General features: G+C 42.9%; 3 protein-coding genes and 1 pseudogene across 3 annotated transcripts in view; 1 reads left to right on the top strand and 3 right to left on the bottom strand.

The window, feature by feature from the left end:
- LOC100980546 (uncharacterized) overlaps positions 1-8,417 on the bottom strand; it is a 36,972-nt gene extending 28,555 nt beyond the window's left edge. Inside the window, exons 1-2 of the mRNA XM_055114394.2 lie at positions 6,987-8,417; positions 1,560-1,689 (exon numbers count right to left, since the gene is read on the bottom strand). Coding sequence (XP_054970369.2) covers positions 1,560-1,689; positions 6,987-7,401 — 545 coding nt within the window. The 5' untranslated portion in view covers positions 7,402-8,417. The remainder of the gene's footprint in view (positions 1-1,559; positions 1,690-6,986) is intronic.
- An 869-nt stretch (positions 8,418-9,286) lies between these two features.
- Positions 9,287-9,784, bottom strand: LOC129397927 (small ribosomal subunit protein eS10-like; annotated as a pseudogene).
- A 988-nt stretch (positions 9,785-10,772) lies between these two features.
- Positions 10,773-12,456, bottom strand: LOC100979846 (histone H2B type 1-C/E/F/G/I). The gene has a single exon (XM_003804434.6). The coding sequence runs from the start codon at positions 12,386-12,388 to the stop codon at positions 12,008-12,010; it is 381 nt and encodes a 126-aa protein (XP_003804482.1). The 5' UTR covers positions 12,389-12,456; the 3' UTR covers positions 10,773-12,007.
- Positions 12,457-12,653: 197 nt separating this feature from the next.
- LOC112440133 (histone H2A type 1-D) lies at positions 12,654-14,016 on the top strand. The gene has a single exon (XM_055113249.3). It carries the CDS (start codon positions 12,704-12,706, stop codon positions 13,094-13,096), a length of 393 nt encoding a protein of 130 aa, XP_054969224.1. The 5' UTR covers positions 12,654-12,703; the 3' UTR covers positions 13,097-14,016.
- Positions 14,017-14,141: the final 125 nt, after the last annotated feature.

Genomic DNA, 14,141 nt, shown 5'->3' with positions numbered 1-14,141 from the left:
CAAACAAGAAACAAGAAAAAATAATGTACAAACATGTTTGTGGAGAAGTCACTTCAACTTCTATAAAAAGAACTTCTGTAAACTATGAAATATTGCTTATAGCAAAAATTTGGTTATGAAAAAGGAAATCTCCCCTTATACTCCAAAAGTCTGTAGATGCTGAAAAAAGAGTGAGCGCTTAACAAAAATCTCTGCTACTATATAAGACTCGATTTTTTTTCCCTTTTTCCCCTTTTTTTCAGATGGAGTCTCGCTTTGTCGCCCAGGCTGGAGTGCAGTGGTGCAATGTCAGCTCACTGCAACTTCCACTTCCCGGGTTTGAGTGATTCTCCTGCCTCAGCCTTCCGAGTAGCTGGGACTACAGGCCAAATGTGTGCCACCATGCCCGGCTAATTTTCGTATTTTAGTAGAGATGGGGTTTCACCATGTTGGCCAGCCTGATCTTGAACTTCTGACCTCAGGTGATCTGCCTGCCTTGGCCTCCCAAAGTGCTGGGATTACAGGCTTGAGCCACTGCGCCCGGCCTGTGAGACTTGTTTTGTAAGGGATTCTTCTTGAAATATTTTCCTTTTCTGCCAGGGAAAGGAAATACTTCACATGTACGCTGAAGTATTTCATTTTATCATTTGTAAATTCATTTAGGTTTGTATTTATTTTATTCATATCCATTCAGGCACTTGTTCAGATAAATTAAACACATAATTTGAATTCAATATACTCAGTGCAAGAAATAGTTTTGTAAAAGATATGAGAATTGTTTTACATAATCAGAACAGTTGAGGGGTCAGGAAAGGGATTTTGCGTGGTTCCCGATGTTCAGAAGAAAGTCCACATTCCTGTCATTGGCCTAACATGCCTCCAAACCTGGCACAAAGCCACTCGTCCAAGCATCAACCATCTCTTCCAATACCGACATGATTTATACTATTTTCTGAACTTCTATTTTCTTTTGAGATGGAGTCTTGTTCTCGTTGCCCAGGCTGGAGTGCAATGGCACGATCTCGGCTCACTTCAGCCTCTGCCTCCTGAGTTCAAGCAATTCTCCTGCCTCAGCCTCCCAAGTAGCTGGGATTACAGGCGTGTGCCACCATGCCTGGCTAATCTTGTATTTTTGGTAGAGACAGTGTTTCACCATGTTGGTCAGGCTGGTCTCGAACTCCTGACCTCATGTGATCTACCCACCTTAGCCTCCCAAATTCCTGGGCTTACAGATGTGAGCCACTGTGCCTGGCTAATCTTGTATTTTTAGTAGAGACAGTGTTTCACCATGTTGGTCAGGCTGGTCTCGAACTCCTGACCTCATGTGATCTACCCACCTTAGCCTCCCAAATTCCTGGGCTTACAGGCGTGAGCCACTGTGCCTGGCCTCTTTTCTGACATTCTATATAATATTTAATTCCTGCTCTGCTTCCCATGAGGGCATGTTTTGACTGACCAAATAGACTGAAAGCTCCTCAAGGGCAGGAAAAAATACAGAGGGAGGTGGTGGGGAGGGGTTGTAATGCTAAACAGTGTTGTTATGGATAGCCTCAAGAAGACTATGATATTTGAATACAAACCTGAAGGAAGTGACTGAACAACACCTGCAGAAACCTAGAAGCTGAGTGGACCACTCAAGGGGAACCATTAGTACGTCCTTCCTGAGAGTGATGAGTACTTCTAGCAAGTTCCAGGAACTAGTCGAGTTGGCTAGGAAGGAGAGGAAGAGTAGCGGGATTTGAGGCTAAAGAGGTAACAAGGATCAGACAGTGTGGCGCTGTAACCCACTGAAAGGACCTTGAGGTGTTTTTTTGTTGTTGTTGTTGTTGAGACGGAGTCTCGCTCTTTGGCCCAGGCCAGAGTGCAGTGATGCTATCTCGGCTCACTGCGTGCTCCGGCTCCCGGGTTCACGCCATTCTCCTGCCTCAGCCTCCCGAGTAGCTGGGGACTACAGGGGCCCGCCACTGCGCCCGGCTAATTTTTTGTATGTTTGGTAGAGACGGGGTTTCACCGTGTTAGCCAGGATGGTTTGGATCTCCCGACCTCGTGATCTGCCCGCCTCGGCCTCCCAAAGTGCTGGGATTACAGGCGTGAGCCACTGCTCCCGGCCTTGAGTTTTTCATTAAGTGACATGAGAACCACTTGGGGGGGTTTCAGCAGAGGAGTCATCTGATCTGAATTGCCCTTTATTGGAATTCCTCTGGGAGAACCAGGTGATGATGGTGTTGCAATAATAAAGGTAGGAGATGGCAGGGCTTGACCAGAGTAGCAGCAGTGGGAATGAGAAATGGTTGAATTCTGTTTGTGTTTTCAAGGAAGAGCTCATAGAACTTACTGATAGATTATTATGTAGGATGTGAAAGAAAAAGAGATGATTCCAACTAAAAGTGTATAAATGCCATTCAGCAATTTCAAGATGATGAGATTAGCTGTTTGGCAAAGATAACGAGATTCTGTTGAAATTGGAAGTTCATATTAATTGGACTTTCAAGTAAATAACAGGGTCTCTGAGTATGGAGTACAACGCTGTAGGCTGGTCATTTAGTGTTCATGACATAAATATATATATATAGTATCTCCACAGCAACAAGGAAATATCAGTTCAAAAGAATCAGATGGAGATTTTCATTCTCCAGGTCCATCTTCTCAGAGCCATCAGAAGTGGCAGTGCTAAGGGAAGAGAAAAGGCAGCATCAGATACAGAGCTCTGAAGCTGGTTTCCACGAATAGGCTTCAGGATGCCTGAGAACACATAGAATTGCATCAGGGGATTCAAATGTCCCCAAATATGTGGCGAGAGTGGGTGTATTTTGGAAAAACTGTGAATATCTATAACTGGATCTCCAAAGTGATCTCCCCATGGCTCTAACTTTAATAGATTATTTAAGTGAGGATTCCAGTGTTATTTCATACTCTTATTAGTAAGGGAATTTTTCCACATTTGTAAAATAGGGATAATATTTATTGTTTGTTCTGAAAATTACAGGAGAAAAGGAAAATTACTGGAGAAAGAAATTGTAAAACTGTAAGTTAGGAATTCACGTGTCATGTATACAAAAAAACACTCTTTACTTCTTTGACCCAAAACTTTTTCTCTTTATTATCTACCTTCTTTCTTAAGAGATTTAATCCCATCTTGTGGCTTTTTCACTCTTATGGCAATTATGGTTTGACGACTGTGAATTATATCTCCATGTTTCTTTTCTAACCTGCAGGTTTTTATAGCCAACTGCCTATTTCATATCTTTCATATCTTTCTCTTAGATATGTAACAGGCATCTTAAATTCTCTCTGGATATCCAAAACTAAGAATTTGAATCCTCTCCAAAACTTGTTCCTTCCTTATTTTTCCACATTTTAGCAATTGATACCTCCAGTTCCAGTTGCTTTGGCAAAATCATTGGAATCATCCATACATTTTTGTCTGTCTTTCATACTCTACGCATTCAGTAGCTCAGAAAAGAACTATCAACCTTACTTCAAAATATATATAGAATCCAACCACTTTTCACAGCCTCTACCACTAACACACTGGTCCAAGCCACTGCCATCTCAACTGCATTACTGTGGTACCCTCCGAACTGGTCTCCTTGCTCCTATCCTGGTCTCATCATAGTTTATTCTTCATCAGGCATCCAGATAGCTCATTAAAAAAATAAAAATCAGGCCCGGTGTGGTGGCTCACGCCTGTAATCCCAGCGCTTTGGGAGGCTGAGGCAGGAAAATCACTGGAACCTGGGAGGCTGAGGTTGCAGTGAGCCGAGATTGCGCCACTGCACTCCAGCCTGGGCGACAGACTGAGACTCTGTCTCAAAAAAAAAAAAATATATATATATATATGTGTGTGTGTGTGTGTGTGTGTCTATAAATCAGATTATGTCAGTTCTCCGATCAAACCCTTGCAGTGGCTCCCATCTCACTCAGAGTAAAACAGTAGTCACACTGGTCTGCAAGGCCATATAGAGACTCGTCTCCATTTGCCTCGCAGATCATATTTGCTTTTTCTTTGCACCCTGTCTGATACTGGCAGTGGGTTCTTGACCCTCAGAAAATAGAAATCGACCAAGAATCTAAGATGGACTTGAGCAAGGAAGTTTATTAGGGCTTTCGGCTTGAGCAGAAAGGGAGACAGCAACCAGAGCTATACTTGCAGCTGGCTCCTTGAAAGCAAGCTAGTCTAGTTTGTTATTCTTCTCTGAGCTTCGTCTAGGTGACATCATGGCATGTTTGGGGTGGTCTGTTGGATACACCTTTGCAGTCCCTTGTCATGCTTTTTCCTGTGTCTCAGGTCTCATTGGCAGCTTAAATCTCCACGCAGGGGTATGAATTTTATCATTAACATGATGCAAAAGTTAGGTTAGGATAATCGAAGTCCCTACAGCACATGTTCATTTGGGGAAGGTCTTTTGGAAGTCCCTATGCTGATGGCGAGGATGTTTGTGGTTAGAGTGTTCTATTTCTTTTATGTCTGATTGGCTGATTTTATGAGCGGAAGCTTCAGTGGCTGCAAGGTTATGGAGCTGGGTGCTGCTGTAGTCAGCACAGCAAGTAAACAAGTGTGGAGGGGTCCCTTGTCCTGCCTTCCATTGTCTGCCTCACCTCTGCCCCTTTTTCCAGTCATAATACCTGCTTTTTACCTCCAGGCTTTCCTGCTGGGTATTCTGTTTAGAATACTCTCTCACTTTCTCAATGTATTTTTTCTTTATCACTTTATGAGTAAAATTTTCCAAGACCATATCATTTAAAATATCACCTCTTCCCTCCACATGCTATGCCTTTTCCTGCTTCAGTGATCTTCATAGCAGTCAGCACCATCTGACACACTGTTTCACTTATTTTGTGTGTGTACCCCCACTCAATAAATATAAATTCTATGCACACATATTGTTTTGTTCTTTCTCATTCACTGCTGTAATTCCCAGAGCATAGAACAATGCTTGGTACATGCTATGTGCTCCTTTTTTGTTGCTGTTGTTACATTAACATCCTCATAAAACTTTTTCTCCTCAAACTAGTGCCTTAGCACCAATAACATGATGCTTTTCATATATATGCACGAGCTCACACTTTTTAAAAATGACATTCAAAGTAACTATTTATTTTCCTGATTTCAAAGTATCAGCCTACGGACAACTTGCTGGCTAGAAGAAAAATCTGATTTTCAATGGAACTATCACCCTAAACCAACGGTTTTTTTTTTTTTTTTTTTAATTTTTTTGGCAGTCTTTCTCTGTTGCCCAGGCTGGAGTGCAGTGGTACCACCTTGGCTCACTACAACCTCTGCCTCCTGGGTTCAAGCGATTCTCCTGCCTCAGCCTCCTGATTAGTTGGGATTACAGGTGCCTGCCACCATGCCCAGTTAATTTTTTTATTTTTAATAGAGTCAGGTGTTCACCATGTTGGCCAGACTAGTCTTGAACTCCTGACCTCAGGTGATCGACCCACCTTGCCCTCCCAACGTGCTCGGAATAGAGGCATGAGCCACTGTGCCCAGCCCAAACTTGCGATTTTTCTATCACTTGGAATTTACATAAACCGGACATCATGTGTTTCTGATGTAGTGCACTATGTACATTACATCTGTAAACTGTTCCTGACAGGCATATTCACCCGATTTCAATTAAGTGTATGAAAGTCACTTGTACTTTACAGGACATGGAGAGTACAGAAGCCAAGTAAAACGATTAAGAATCAAGCCAATACAAAACAAAAGCAAAACAAAAACATTCTGTAAGTCTGGTCTCCGAGAAATCAATGTTCAAAAATGGGGAAGTAGGGGAGAGGAGCCTGTTTTAGATAAGAAAACTGGAGACACAACGGAAGTTATGGCTGGATCCTTCTTTAAACAAACCAGATCTCCAAGACATCTGGGGCATAAATGTGGAATGACGACATATCTTTTTTGAACAATAGACAATGAGATCCAAGCAGGAAGTAACAAAGACTTTATTTTCAGAGGGAGAAGTAATCCCAGGATGGAATGAGCGCTCTGTGGCAGTGAAGGGGAGCTGGAATGTATATATGCCTTACAGAGTCAACCTTACATACAGATTCAGTAGGTTTGGAAAAATTCTGAGTATTCATGAGGGAGGAGATGAAATCACAAATCCGTCTCCCCGACCAAAATTGGGGGGCTTATGTAGCGAGAAGGGCGAGAAAACAGGAAATCAGGGAGGGATAAGGACGCAATCATGATGGATGAGACATAGGGAGTCTCACGGTCTGGATGCAAGTGATCTGGTGTTTCAGTTCCTTGCCTCAGGCAGGAACATGAGTTCCTAAACATGAGTTCCTAAACATTTGTCTCATGTGAGATAAATGCTAAATCTCAAGCTTTAGGGTTTAAAGAGAGTCAAATTCTTTTATTAAAAAAACAGCAAATATCATAACTTCTAAGGGACAACTGGGTTGGCTTAATAGAATTCCGAAATGCATGCTTGCAACCTCTCCTTGCGTGAGCTTATCTAACCCAGGAGCTTCTACACACCTAAACTCGGTCGTTAGGTTAAGTAATAGAAAACAGGCCGCTAGGATTCAAGGCCCACACTCCTTCCCAGGAAGATGATTGGTTGCGCTAATTCGCGGGTCCGGCCCATTGCCAGGCACCGGCTTTGTTCTTCGCTCTCCGCCATTTTGAGCGGTTACGCAGTGTTTTGCGGTTTTCCCACTTATGTCGAAAACCATGCATTTTTAAGTACTCAAAATATAAGTGGTAAGGTAAACAGACACTATTACCGTAGCCTTTTCAGTGCAATCTAAGGCCCTACTACAACATAAAAGGATCGTAGCCTAAAAAATCGTACGCCGAAACCCCAAATGTAATTTGAAGCGAAAAAAAAAAAACGGCTGAAAAATATACGTACCTGTTGACAGGAACAATTAACTTATAAAGAGATTAACCAATCGTCTAACAAGTCATGAGCTCTTTTGCGGAAAACTGTGGGCGGCCCTGAAAAGGGCCTTTGATTTGGGAAGTCGAGATGCTGAGTCGCTTAAGCGGTAGCTTTAGCCGCCGAAGCCGTAAAGAGTGCGTCCCTGTCTCTTCAGCGCGTAGACCACATCCATCGCTGTCACTGTCTTGCGTTTGGCGTGCTCCGTGTAAGTCACAGCGTCACGAATCACGTTTTCCAGAAACACCTTCAGAACCCCGCGAGTCTCCTCGTAGATGAGACCAGAAATGCGCTTGACACCCCCGCGACGAGCAAGGCGCCGGATGGCAGGCTTGGTAATGCCCTGGATGTTATCTCGCAGGACCTTACGGTGACGCTTAGCGCCTCCTTTACCCAGTCCCTTTCCGCCTTTGCCGCGACCAGACATGACCAACACACCAACGAAAATAGCCGCAGAAATCTGGAAAACAAGCGACGGTAGTATTCTTATATGCCGGGAATTCGGACCTAAATGAAGACTGAAAACGCGCATACGGGAACTTTGGTGCTGCCTGCTGGCCCTACCCTTCACAGATCAGACTGGGATGACGTCACCAACGACTCCAGTTCCCGCCGGCAGAGTCCGCTCTCCATGGAGTCATCTCTGCAAGTCTTGTGTTCCCAAAGAGGAAATTTAGGCATATTTTAACAACTAAATGAGATTAAATACATTAACATGTTCAAAATCATTTGCTGCTTGGGATGCTCTAGGACGATAGAACAGGAGCTTTGGCTCACAAGACCGGAACTGCAGCAATCTCCTTCCATGAGGAGTTCAGCTTTGTCCCCATAGGCACGGTTCCTCTGGCATTTCTGCTGCTTGCTCTCTTGGGGACGGAACCCCCTTAGGAAGTGTTTGAAAACTGCAAGATCTCACCCTCTCCACCACCAAGCCAAGGGAAATCTGACCAAAAGGATTTTCCTCCCGAAGAGAAAAACACGGATAATTAGTGATCCCGCCGGGCGTTGTGGCTCACGCCTGTAATCCCAGCACTTTGGGAGGCTGAGGCGGGCGGATCACCTGAGGTCGGGAGTTCAATACCAGTCTCCAACATGGAAAAACCGCATCTCTACTAAGAATACAACATTAGCCGGGCCTGGTGGCGCATACCTGTAATCCCAACTACTTAGGAGGCTGAGGTAGGAGAATCATTTGAACCCAGGAGGCAGAGGTTGCGGTGAGCCCAGATCACACCATTGCACTCCAGCCTGTGCAACAAGAGCGGAATCCCGTCTCAAAGAAAAGAAAAAAAAATCTTTGATCCCATGAATTCTGGTCCTCGCTGTGGACGCCCGTATTACATTTTTGGCTTATTTTTCTTTCTTCCCTGTTTATTAAAATTTATAATTCTCATTAAAATATCTAGCCAACTCGCACATCTAAACCTAGAAACTCACTGGTGTGTTAATGTTTACTTCTCTATTGTTAGTTTTCTTTTCTCTTTGATGCTGGTAGCAGCCTTTATCACAAGAGAATTGGCAACGTGTAATGGGCCAAGTTATTAAATAGGCGACTTCCTACAGGCTTTTAAAATAAAAGGTGTTGGGACTCAGAAAACAATGCTACAAAATGAAGGCCTCCGTAGTAACTTTTTCTCCTTCTCCTACCTTCCTCTTTCTCCCTCCCATTCTTCCCCGAAGCTAGCTATAGGAACTAGACTGCTTCCTTCCCAAGATGGAACATATAAACGAAAGCTAGACTCAAAGCTAGCCATAAAACCTAAAAAATATGAATCCAACTTTCCTTCTGCCTTTTTGTGTAAAAACTGGCAGTAAAGAAATTGCCTGGCCTACCTCGTTTGATTGTAGGTCATAAGACCCCGATTCAAGAGAGGGCTTGTCCTATTCCCAGGAGGAGAGAATGCTGCCCAGAAAGTCCAAGAATATAGACAGGCCTTGCTGGGCTAGTATCATTAGCTCAGTCTATTAGCATTAGCTCGTACCCTTTGTGTCCAATCATATTTCTACACAGCTGTCCCTACTTTGTTGAATCTAAGCATAAAAATGTATGATTTCCCCTGTATCTTTGGGTCTTCAGTTCGAAGGCTACTGGGTACATGTTAGTTAATTTGTATGCCCTGCTAGGCATGCAAATGTTAGGACTTATACTGTGAAAAGAAATCAAATATGTAGAAACTAAACAAAAAGGAACTGTAAATCGCTGCTGTTAAAATGCCAGCAATATCAAAACTCTGTGAGACTGTGATATTTAGGAAGAATTTACATGCTTCTATAATAATTTTAATAGTATTTACATATTTGTATTATATATATAAAATTGTAATTTAATAGAACATTAGTTAATACATTACTGAATTTTTTTTTTTTAAGTTTTTTCGGCTGTAAGTTTATTCAATGCAAAACAATCCTCTCCAGTTTTACTGAGGTGGCTGACCAGGTCCACGACCAAATCTGCCTCTAAACTGGAATTCGGTTGTTGACCCAGCCCCAGCCTTGGCTTTCTTGTCAGCACCAGGGGACACAGCACTCCGTCTGTAGGTATCTCTGTCGGCTTCCCCTCTTGTGAGTCTTGCAGGTTGCTCACCCTCCAGACCTTCAGGCGGAGGCCTGCCAGTCTCTGGACGGCTGTGGTGTAGGGTGGCAGGCACAATCTCTGGGGGCAGATGAAGGTAATTACGGAGATACTGGATGCCCTCATTGGTAAGGTACCACTAGAAATGTCTCCAGGCAAACTGTTCCTTCAAGTAGCCCCGGGATTTGAGAGACTGCATGGCCTTCGTGACACGAAGGTTGGGCACATTCTTGTCTGCCATTTCTAGGTGCTTAGGCATATGGACATCCTTCTTGGCCACCATGACTCCCTCCTTAAAAAGGAGTTCATAAATGGCAATCCAGTTCTTCTTACGCATCAACATCTCAGCAGCTGTAGGGTCCCGGGCCGGGGCTGGTACATTACTCAGTTTTTAAACTTGCATGGGTTTATTGGTTTCCTATTGCTGGTTTGAAAATTTATCACATTTTATGATTAAAAAATACAAATTTATAATTATATAGTTTTAAAAATTGGGACTCAGTCACAGATCTTACTGAGCAAAAGTGTCAAGGTGTTGGCTTGATATTAAGTAAAGAAATAAAGAGCCTGTATCTTTTCCCTTGCCTTTTTAACTGATAGATGCCACTCTCTCCTTAGATCATGGTCCTTTTCTTTCATTTTCAAAGTCTGCAATTTATGGCCAAATTTTTCTCATGCTGCCATATCTCTAGTTCTCTATTCCAATTCCCTCTTCCACTTTTAAGAATCTTTGTAATTGGGCTAATTCATAACATGCAATATAATCTCCTTACTTTAAGGTCAGCCAATTAGTAGCCTTAATTCCATGGAAACCTTAGTTGCCCTTTGTCATGTTACCTAACAAAGACTCCAGGAATTTGCAGACTCCAGGGATTAGGATGTGGTCATCACTGGGGTATCCTTATTCTGCTTAACATAGTGGATCACAATATTTTTAGAATCTGATAGAAAGCTATATAATTTGTTCTGGGAAGGGGAAACACATATGGCCACATTTCTGCATATAATTTCAGAAAGTTGTTGTATTCCCCTCAAGCTGATGTAGACCTTAGTTTAGATATTTACTTCTGGAACTACAGAAAGCAAAAATCGACTGCTATGCCAATGTAAATTGGCACATGAAGCCATTTAGTATTTTTAGTTTTCATTTTCCTAGGTTTTTCTTGTTGCTTTCATTTTTTCAGTTGGGTTTTGTTTATTTGAATGTTTATATATGCTTTGCATGTGCTGTGTTCTGTGTCCATTTATGTGCCGGACAGGGAGTGGGAAGTTGAAAAATAATTATGGGACGGGTGTGGTGGCTCACGCCTGTAATCCCAGCATTTTGGGAGTCTGAGGATGGTGGATCACCTGAGGTCAGGAGTTCGAAACCAGCCTGACCAACATGGTGAAACTCCGTCTCTACTAAAAATACAAAAAATAGCCGGGCTTGGTGGTGCGCGCCTGTAGTCCCAGCTACTCGGGAGGCTGAGACGGGAGAATCGCTTGAACCCGGGAGCCAGAGGTTGCTGTGAGCCGAGATTGCGCCATTGCACTCTACTCTGAGCAACAATAGCGAAACTCCTCCTCAAAAAAAAAAAAAAAGTAATAATATAGAATACTATTCCTTTTTTCTTAACTGGGTTGAAATTCTAAGAATATTTTATATATAATATTTTAAATATTTTTAAGATACAAAAACATTTTGTAAAAATTTTAAGTATTCTACACTGGATGCCATTCATAACAGTTTATGATCTTAAGTAAGGCTTGTAATTACCAAGAATACAGTAAAACTTCAGTATCTTTATATATGAGTATATAGAATAGAAAAATTGTATTTGTAAGTAGAATGACATAAATTATTTTTTCACTTAAAAATTACAACTTTTGCTTATTAGAATAAAATGAACACATATGAAGTCAACCCTGAAGGAAAAAAAGTCAAAAACAACTTTGAGGAAGTGACAAGAAAATATTTTAGGATTAGGGGTGTGTCTCATTACTCCCAAATGGTATTTTGCCAGTGGCCAAATTTTCTTTAACTAAACCAAGAACAATGTTGATTATTAGTGCTGCATCCAGGCTCGGGTGTTCACATTTTTTCAGTTTTCATGCACATTACTTGTCTTGCTTTCCTTATATTTTGAAGAATTTGATTACATTATTTTAACCAGCTAAATTCGCCAATGCTGCGATGACTAAACCGGAATTAAGGAAGGCATTCCTTTCCCTCACACTATGTCAGTAGCAAAAGAGATATTTCAAAAGTTTTCTTATGAAACCAATTTGACAAGGGACACATCACAGCACAACATAAGGAAAATGTGCTTATCAGCACAATGGGCTAGCCTTCTAACCAGCACTTGGGGTAAAACAAACATGCTACGATTAAGTACAGCATTTTCCTTCAACCAGTCAAAAGAACTGTGGTCTAGACCTACACAGCAGCAACCCCTTCAAATGAGGATAAAACCAAACCTGTTGGTGGTAAACACAGAAAATATGCAGGTAATTACAACTCTATAGCTGAAAAAGTGGGTGGCTCTTAAAAGAGCCTTTGGGATTGGGTATGAAGACGTTAGAATTACTTAGAGCTGGTGTACTTGGTGACAGCCTTGGTGCCCTCTGACACGGCGTGCTTAGCCAGCTCCCCGGGCAGCAGCAGGCGCACGGCCGTCTGGATCTCCCTGGAGGTGATGGTCGAGCGCTTGTTGTAATGCGCCAGGCGGGAAGCCTCGCCAGCGATGCGCTCGAAGATATCGTTGACGAAGGAGTTCATGATGCCCATGGCCTTGGATGAGATGCCGGTGTCGGGGTGGACCTGCTTTAGCACCTTGTACACGTACACGGAATAGCTCTCCTTGCGGCTACGCTTGCGCTTCTTACCATCCTTCTTCTGCGCCTTGGTCACCGCCTTTTTGGAGCCCTTCTTTGGGGCAGGAGCGGACTTAGCAGGTTCAGGCATGATAAATAAACACTTCGTCCACAACCTAAAAAGAAATGCAAGTGTCCTCACTCTGCAGCTGGTAATATTTGTAGAGCTCCTATCGTAAACTGGCATTTAAAAGCTTACACATTGATTGGATGAATTGTCTCTGTGTGCCCTGTGGTATGCAAATTAGGTGATTCTAGCGTTTCTTTGCAATTGGTTGGTTGTTCTAGCCAATCAAATAGCGTTATTTACAATTCGACCTCCAAGTATAATAGTTTCTCACTTGCTAACAAAACTCACTTTTACATTTTTGTCTTCATTGCTTAACATCGTTTTTAAGAAATCAAAATGTCCGGACGCGGCAAGCAAGGCGGAAAGGCCCGAGCTAAGGCTAAGACCCGCTCTTCGCGGGCCGGACTCCAGTTCCCTGTGGGCCGCGTGCACCGCTTGCTCCGCAAGGGCAACTACTCCGAGCGAGTCGGGGCCGGCGCGCCAGTGTATCTGGCGGCGGTGTTGGAGTACCTGACCGCCGAGATTCTGGAGCTGGCGGGCAACGCGGCCCGCGACAACAAGAAGACCCGCATCATCCCCCGACACCTGCAGCTGGCCATCCGCAACGACGAGGAGCTAAACAAGTTGCTGGGTAAAGTCACAATTGCTCAGGGCGGTGTTCTGCCCAACATCCAGGCTGTACTGCTCCCCAAGAAGACTGAGAGCCACCACAAGGCCAAGGGCAAGTAAAACGAGAACTCTTATATTGGCTTTTTACGGAAGCAATCTTAACAAAGGCTCTTTTCAGAGCCACCCATGTATTCATTAAAAGGGCTCACATTTTCTCTGTGTAAGTAGCTATTTTGCAGTTTTCTTTAATAACTTTTACACTTATAAGTGGGTGTTCTTAACACTGAATCGTGAAACTAACCGTCCATTTTAAAGATGCCATAAAAATACATAAGCAAATTGGCGGGGCGCGGTTGCTTACGCCTGTAATCCCAGGACTTTGGAAGGCCAAGGTGGGCGGATCACAGGGTCAGGAGTTCCAGGACAGCCTGACCAACATGGTGTGAAGCCCCGTCTTTACTAAAAATAAAAAAATTTGCCGGGCGTGGTGGCGCGCGCCTGTAATTTCTGCTACTTAAGAGGTTGAGGCAGGAGAGAAGGTTGAACCCCGGAGGCGGAGATTGCGGTGAGTCGAGATCGCGCCACTGCACTCCAGTTTCGGCGACAGAGCGAGACTGTCTCAAAACAAACAAAAACCCCAAAAAGCAAACTAATTAAAATGCAAAGAGACTTTATGTCACATGTAATTTAAATCGATCAATGCAGCAGCTCGTTAGGATTGCAAAGCTGTTAAAAGGCCTGAGACATACAGGAGAGAAGTTAATGTTTGTCAGTGTTTACATTTACATAAAAATATAGTTAGTGACTTAAAGCAACACAACCAGAACAAATCTTTTATTGTCTTTTGTATGCATCTTAATGATACGAAATAACCTGTAATTTGTAAGTATTTTTTGGGTTTGTTTTTGCAAGCCACTTTCAACTCTACTGAGCTAACCCTAATTAATTATCAATAGGAATACAAACCTACATCCCCTGGAGCCAGACGGCCCTTAGGTGGAGCTTCTTAGCACAGTGTTCAGCATGACTAAAAGGGCACACTGGTCTTTTTGTGCCATTTATAAATTTGGCTTTTTATCTTTATTTTATTTTATTTTTTTACAGCAGATTACACAAATTCCAGTTGAACTTGTAAAAGATAAGAGAGTGCTTTCATATGAGGATG

Source organism: Pan paniscus, chromosome 5 (assembly GCF_029289425.2).
Source record: "Pan paniscus chromosome 5, NHGRI_mPanPan1-v2.0_pri, whole genome shotgun sequence".
NCBI lineage: Eukaryota > Metazoa > Chordata > Mammalia > Primates > Hominidae > Pan > Pan paniscus.
This window is presented reverse-complemented; position numbering and strand designations above follow the sequence as displayed.